Genomic DNA, 7,558 nt, shown 5'->3' with positions numbered 1-7,558 from the left:
AGCCAGTGTCGGGAGCCTTTTGCCAGTTCCCCTGTCCCTGTGCTGGGGACGCCATCCCAGTGGGTGGGATGACCCTCTTTGGGCAACCCCATAGTGCAAAACCAACCGGAGCACCAGCCCAGCAGCTGCCTGCGATGGAGCGCTCCCCACCTCCTGCCCAAGGACCTTTCTTTGGATTGAAAAACTTCAGCAAAGGGGCTAGACAGAGCGGCTCTTACCCGTGTGCCCTTCTCTCCGTTGGCTCCTGGAAATCCGGGGAAGCCGATTGAGCCCTTGGGGAAAGAACAAAGAGAGAGTGAGTGGTTAAAGACACTGAAAGGGGCAGCTCTGCCCACCCGTGCCAGCCACCTGTGCCAGCCACCCGCTGGCCTGGGACAACCCCCAGCCAGCGCCCGCCAGCATCGACAGCTCCCAACGCTTTAATTTAAACCTTATTTTAACAAAACCAAAACAGAAGACAGACCTGAAATGACCTCAGTAACTAAATTTCACCCCAAAATAACAACAACAGCTACAAAAAGGTCCATGCCTCATCAGGAGCCCCTGCAAAGGGCCAGACCCGCGGTCGTACCGGGTGCCTGGGGAACCGGCAGGCTCTCGGTTTTCAGCTCCTAATTCACTACTGTGCACATGAAAATTTAACTCCTGCCTTGTTCCTTTCTGATGTGAGCACCTGGAGAATAGCTGCTGCTGCTTTTAAAACATGAATTAGTCAAAGAAATGAAAAAAAAAAAACAACCCCTATCCTAGATATAAAATGCAAATGAAAAAATAAACCATCAACATCACAAATAGGAAACAATATCGTGCAGATAATGATATCTCCAGTGTTAAACAAGCCTGGGCTTTTTTCAAGCAATGAACATGAATAATAAAATATGATTCTTAAAAAAAAGTTATCACAAATCTAAGTTCCCCAAGCCTCCAGGGCATGTGAAAACTGGGCTGCAGCCTTGGGCTGTGCAGGGGAGTTTAATTCAAAAAGAACATTTGAAAATGGTCCCAATGAAGGTGGGCGTGCAGATAAGACACAAAGGAGGTTTGCAAATCTGCAGTTTTATTTTAATTTCAGGGAGTCCCTGTTTCATTAGCTATTCTCCTTAATTAGTTAACACTAGTGGAGATCTTTGAAGATATAATACAAGGACAAAGACTATTAGACCTATTACTAGCTTGAAAGCTCGCGTGGAGCCTGTTCATACCCATCACCAAAGCAGTCCTGCAGCCCCACCTCACTCCATCTCCTCCCACCGCTTTGCAGGAGACTGAAGCGATGCAGAACCAGTCACTGATTTCCACCAGCTAAGGGCTAGGAGCTGTTTTTACTCATCAGTAAATTCACCCTGCGTGGGTGGGAAGGCAGGACTGCAAGGTGGGAAATGCTGCCATCCCTCCTTGTCCCATTCCCTTGTCCCATGGCCACACCATGAGAGCTCGGCCAGCATCCGTGGGGCTCCCGGTCAAGTTACCTTTGGGCCCTGCCTGCCCGGGTAGCCAGGCAGTCCCGGCACGCCGAGTTTTCCCTGAAACACAAATAAAGGCATGTTAACATGGGCAAGAGAGACCTGGTGAACAGCTCTGGGTTTGCACCAGCGGAAAGAGGAGATGCCAAGTGCAGAGAAGTCAAGAGCAAAGCAGATATGACATGGGTGGAATAAAGCTGTCAGGGCACTGTGACCATCCTCTGCCCTTCCTGGGAGAAGCCCACTGGGTTTGATGCAGAGCGAGCACTGTAAACGTGTCCAAGACCTAGCAGGGGATGGTTATAGCAAAAAGTAATTTTTTTTTCAGCTGGATGCACCTAGACTGGAGTCCAAAATATTTTCAGTGTCTCTATTTTTCTCCTTTGGTCTTTTTTTCAGGACATGGTACCCAAGCAGATAACCCAAAGAGACCAATGCCTCACCACGCTCATGTCATGCTGCTGCAGAAAAACCATCTCCCCCGGGTCTCCTTCTGGTCTTTGCATTGAACAACTCAAACCACTCTTCACACAAAGCTCTCACAGCTCCTCTTCAACCCTCTGCTCTAAAACTGCCCCCTCCACGCTGGGCGTTGCCTTGACCACCGTCCTGAGGCACCCAAAGTGGGTGTTACTGTAAAACACCCCTGGACAATTCCATCCTCGAGACTCACCTTTTCCCCAGCAGGACCAAGAGGACCAGGATCTCCATTGGGGCCAGAGCGACCTTTGGGACCTTCAGGACCATCTTCGCCTCGGGGACCAGGAGGTCCAATTTCCCCCTGCAATCACAAGACAAGTGTTGATGGGGCAGGCAGGTCCCAGGCCCTGTGTCTGCTGACAACAATACCCTCACGCTGCAATCAGATACTCCATGGAGCTGCTAATACAACTCCTGGAGAAAGCTGGTCTTCACCAAGAGGTTCGGACAAGACTGTAAAGTGCAGAGCATTATTAGAGCACCAAGCTTTCATTCACACAGCCTGGCCATTATCTCCAACAACAGCCGTCTATTCCCGCGGCCCAATTATCTCATCTACACGCAGCACCTCTCCACCGAAACAGCCCTTCATTAGCTCTGACTGCAACGCACCCTTTTACCCACCCCCGGTTCCCAAATCGCAGCTTGATGTGCAAGCAAGCCCTGGGAGGTGTTTAATTGAGGGTTGAACCGGGCAACCGGAGAAGAAAGACTGGGCTGGAGCTTTTGTGCTGAAAATCATTAGGAAATCTGAGAGCGGAGAGGACCGAGCTATTAACGGGAATTGCTGTGACACCACCCGCTTTGCGCACAAAACAACAGTTGTCGTTTTGTCACACAGGGTAACAGGAGATGCTTCCACAAGCTGGGTGGACACAGATTTATCCACTCTCTCGAGTACCCCTTGTCCCTTCACTGCTCATCATAAAGCACAAAGGGCTCACTGGTGGGAACCAGAGTTGCAAGCTTTGTTTGAAGGAGCTTATGTTTACCCGCATTTGGTGAGGACAGGCGTCACCTTCCCGAGGCAGCACCTTCAGTCCTTCTCCCTCAGCAAGAGGTGGGGGCTGGGGAAGTTTCCACTTATTTTAACTGTTCAGTTACACAGTTAAACGCCAGGAGAAATGGAGAATTTGATGTCTACTTTTACAAGCCCTCATACAAGGCATTCATTTTTCCTTTAAACATGGGGATGGATGACAGCAGAGCTCTCCTGATCCCTGGGCGGACTTCAGAGCTCCGGGTGATGCATCACTTGGAGAGGGGATGAGGACAGCCCACTGTCCCCGAGGGCTGGGTGCAGAGGACAGGGCTCTCTATTATTACGCAGCATTATTTTACCTTCAAGGTGGGATTAGCAGATTTAGGGATTTACAGCTGCTGTGCTTGAGGTAAACAGGAAATTCCTGCGTTCCTGCCTTGACATCAGACGTGCCATCGGACCCTGACAGGAGCCCACCTGGCTGCTCTCCCCGAGCCGCATTTGCACAATAGCAGAGGCTTGAAAGGAAAGCACTACAAGATCACATCAGCCATAGACTCTTACCCGGTCTCCTTTGATGCCCATATCACCTTTGAAGCCAGGGAAGCCATCTTCACCCTGAATAACAGAGAGGGGAAAAACCAGACAGGTGTCTAGATGAAAGGAAAAAAGGCTTCTCTAACCCCACTGTACGGCCCCTACCCAGGGAGGCCAAGGTTGGGGTCCCCACGCTGTCTTGTCACACTGGCTTCTCTAAGTCTTTGGTGTGCACAAGTGGACACAGAAAACCAGCCAGGCTGCGACTGCCAAGGTCCCTGAGGGATGACAGCAAAAATTCCCGTCCTGGCTGGAAGTCAAGATCACAAATCCAGCCAGATTTGTGAATTACGTGAGTAACCCCACCTTGCCAGTACTGGGAACCAATTATTTCTGAAGTATGACTGGTTTTATCTTCATGGAGGATGTTTTACACCATGCTTTGGGGTAACCTCTAGGACACTGGCGATATTTCTTTCAGCCAAGAAGGTTTAATTGCGGTGCTCAAATCAATAATGTATTTCATCCTACAGCAAATCTCTTGCAGGCAATGAAGTCCCAGAAAGTCTTTTAAACTTTGGAAGGTTCCTGCCTTGATTCCCCAGCTAAAACTGCCATCTTTGCTGCTAATTGCTGGGAGCAGGAGCAAAAGAATCTGTTCATGGGACCAGGCAAGATTTCTCTCCACTTCCTGCTCTTCCTCTGGAAGAAACCAGTTGCACTTCTCTGACATGCAGAGATGAACCGTGTTGACTTTCTTACTGACCTGGATTTCACAAGCTGCTCTGATGAGCAGATTGGGCAGCACACCCTGTACTCTATTATCCAGCTGTAACACACCACAGACCCTTCAGCTCCACTGAATCACTCAAGCCGCAACTTTTCTCAGGAGAAAATCACCCCAGCGCTGGACCCTGAGCTATCAGTAACAGCTGCCCCAGCAAACAGCTTGAAACTTGAGCACACCATGGAGGCTCAGTTCCTCCCAGGTCTGAACCAAGATGTGGCAGAACATCATGGCAGGTACCTGGCCCATGCCTGCTCCGAAAAAACCAAACCAAACAAAAAAAAAAGAGGTTACCAGTCCTTTGGGTGCTCAGCCCCTGGTCATCTAAGAGAAACCCTTTGTACAGGAGAAAATACCACTGGAGCATCCTGCGGGACCCAGAAATGCTCAAAGGCTGTAGAAAAATCCATCCAAACACGTGGTGTGAACTCACCTTTTCACCTTTGGTGCCTTTCAATCCACGAACACCATCTGCTCCCTTGCAGGAGATAGAACAAGATGTTACAAATGTACAGTTAAGCTTAAGCGAGAAGAATCATTAATCACAGTGATTTTTGCTTTCTCCGATGTTGACAATGGTGCCTCTGCAAACTGCAATATTCCTGAACGTATTGCTAATCAACTACCAGCCCTGACATCTGGCTTTTGGGCCACCAGTGAGTACCCTGTAGTCACAAACCCTGACTGACATGGTTTGGCAGGTGGGGTTGGTGGTATCTGCCCACTCCCTACCCAGGATTTGTTTTACCAGGGATAAAACTCACTATAAAAGGTATATTAAAAAAAAAAAAAACCAAAAACCATTTCCACAAATGCCTTGCCAGCACGCTGAGTTCACTCGAGTATTCACAGAAAAAGCAGTGCTCAAGCTGTGCATGGTCACTTGGGCACAGACACCTCCCATCTATCCTGCCTCTTGGGATAAAACATCACCCTCAGGTACCGGCGCCAGCTGTACTACTGCAATTCTTACAGTAAAAAACAGAGGCTTTTGGGGGTTTGAGGAATAATATTTTGCTTGGGGTATTTTAAATTTTCTCTTCCCTTCAGCATGTCAAGGAAAAGTACAATTAAAAGTGCATTAAGGTCTGTGCAGCAGCACAGGGTTCTGGTAAGTGAGGTAAGAGCTAGAAGTTATTTATAGCTGCAAACACAATGAGACATTTTTTTCCCCCGCACTGGAGGCTCGTGCAGTTAATAGAATGCTGCTTGTAGGAAGCAAAACCTTGTCTGCACGCTCCACAGCTCTCGTGCGTGACACACTTTCTCTAGATCACTCTAATGTGGAACAGTTCCGCTTTAGTGGTAAACACAACAACAAACCGCTCCCTAATGGACCACTACATCTCAATCTGCAACCTGGCAAGAAACAAGATGAAAACTTGCTTTGGCTAAACACATCCCACGTAAATTTTGAGGGCAGAACAGAAAATGGGTTTCTGCTATTGAAAAAATATACACGGAGGTTTACAAGGGCTTAACTTCACCTATAGCCAGTCCCCAACCTGCGCTTGTACCTGCTAGCACAGATCTCTGCAGGTTCATTGGACCTTCGGGACGCAGGATGCATCTGTACCTGAACTAATACATCTTGATGGGCATTAACAGCCAGAGCTGAATGGGGGAAAAAATACCCACCGCTGCCTTATCAGCACACAAGTGCTGCAGGCAGCAGGGGCGAGGCAAGAGCTGGAATTCAGTCCAGTGGAAAAGCGCATTGCTGAGACGCACAAGCTTCGTCTAACACGGTTTTGGATCAGGAGCGTGAAAAGCCGGCTTTGTTTTGGTAATAGGCTGTTGCGTTTATTAACAAGCCCTGTGAAAGTCTTCACATTCTGGCTGAGATTTGCTTTACGCCACTAGAATGGGACTGAGCCATGCTCACGAAGAATTAAAAGAGAAATCTCTCCAAGGCTAGGAGGGTTACTGGAGAGCTGCGACTTGTAATCCTCATGGCCTGAGAGAAGATGCTGGACCAAGGCTTGCTTGAGCAGTAAATATGGTTGATCGGTGATGTGGCCCTGAGGACGCTGGGAGGGTGTCTGTGCCTGCTGACAGGGTCCATCTCCAGCACAGGCTGGAGAACTCGAGTTGAACAAGCAATACCATGGATACTTGTGTCCTCCTTACCTTGACTCCACGTGGCCCTGGATAACCAAGGGGGCCCTGAGGACCTGGCGGGCCCTGGGGTGAAAAAAATGCAAATAAGAAAAAAACACCATCAAAACTCAGCATGAAAGTGTAGCAATAAGGAGAATGTGAAAACCAAGGATGCTTTGGATCAGGTGGAAATGGCAGTGGCCATCTGAAAATAGCTCCAAATAGCAGAGAGAGCTACAGGAACATCACCTTGGGCAGGTGCACTGGGCTGAATCAGTGGCAGAGGTCCAGATGATAGGAAAGGAGGAAGAGACAAGACAGCAAGAACTTGGTAGAAAGGGGATTTATACAGAAGACTGGCCCTTTGTGGTTTGGATTAAAGAAAAGAACAAGTTCTCTGGGAGAAGAAGAACATGTTCAGCTGTTTCCCCCCTCCCAAGCCATCCTGGTTTTGCAGTAATGCAGCAAAGCTTGTGATGATGATGATCACAGAGAGGAGCTCTTGCTTGAGGCACAAGCCTCAGGGTGAAGTCCTTTGGCCTCAGCTATGTGGGAAAGGACATGCTCACAAAGCTCCTTTCTGTCCCTGAAAGCTGCAAATCCCCAGGGACACCATGAGCTGTGCTGGACACAGCACCCTCCAAAAACTTCCCCTTCCCACCCTTGCTGTCACATTGTCTTATACCTGCAAATAAATCACATTTTTTATTTGTATTTCAACAAGGTTTGCTTCTCGCCACCTCCACTGACCCACTACCCCTAGTTAGCCATCTCCAGAGCCTCAGGCAGATCTGTCTCCATCTTGCTACCATGACCTACTCCTTAGCAGCGATGAGGATTTTATGGACACCTACCTGACTCCCCTTCTCTCCAGGAGGACCTTCCTTGCCAGGATGACCCTATTAATAAAAGGGACAAAGAGAACAGGGAAATGGAGTTAGTGCAATCAATGCTTCAGAAGCCAATAAGCTCACTCAGGCAGCTGTGATATATTTCTAAGAGAACATGTGCTCTCCAGGAAGCTCTTTCTGATACAAGTAGCCCCCCTGAAGCCAACTTGCAAGAGAAAGCTTTCCCCAGAAGGCACAGAGCTGCACTTGGCTCTTTGGTGATACTCTTCCTGGCTATTTTGTACCCTTCCCCACCTTTCAGCAGAGGAGCACAGACCGTTAATACAATATTCTTCACATACTAGAACACCTCCATGAG

General features: G+C 48.7%; 1 protein-coding gene across 1 annotated transcript in view; it reads right to left on the bottom strand.

The window, feature by feature from the left end:
• Positions 1 to 7,558, bottom strand: part of LOC104494003 (collagen alpha-1(V) chain) — a gene marked incomplete at its 5' end in the record, with an annotated part of 114,653 nt that overhangs the window by 34,874 nt on the left and 72,221 nt on the right. The window contains 7 exons of the mRNA XM_010136778.1: positions 219 to 272; positions 1,470 to 1,523; positions 2,137 to 2,244; positions 3,490 to 3,543; positions 4,683 to 4,727; positions 6,380 to 6,433; positions 7,204 to 7,248. Of these exons, the coding sequence (XP_010135080.1) occupies positions 219 to 272; positions 1,470 to 1,523; positions 2,137 to 2,244; positions 3,490 to 3,543; positions 4,683 to 4,727; positions 6,380 to 6,433; positions 7,204 to 7,248 (414 nt within the window). The remainder of the gene's footprint in view (positions 1 to 218; positions 273 to 1,469; positions 1,524 to 2,136; positions 2,245 to 3,489; positions 3,544 to 4,682; positions 4,728 to 6,379; positions 6,434 to 7,203; positions 7,249 to 7,558) is intronic.

Source organism: Buceros rhinoceros, unplaced genomic scaffold (genome assembly GCF_000710305.1).
Source record: "Buceros rhinoceros silvestris isolate BGI_N320 unplaced genomic scaffold, ASM71030v1 scaffold11325, whole genome shotgun sequence".
NCBI lineage: Eukaryota > Metazoa > Chordata > Aves > Bucerotiformes > Bucerotidae > Buceros > Buceros rhinoceros.
Note: the sequence above shows the minus strand (reverse complement) of the source record. Positions and strands in the feature narration are given on the sequence as shown.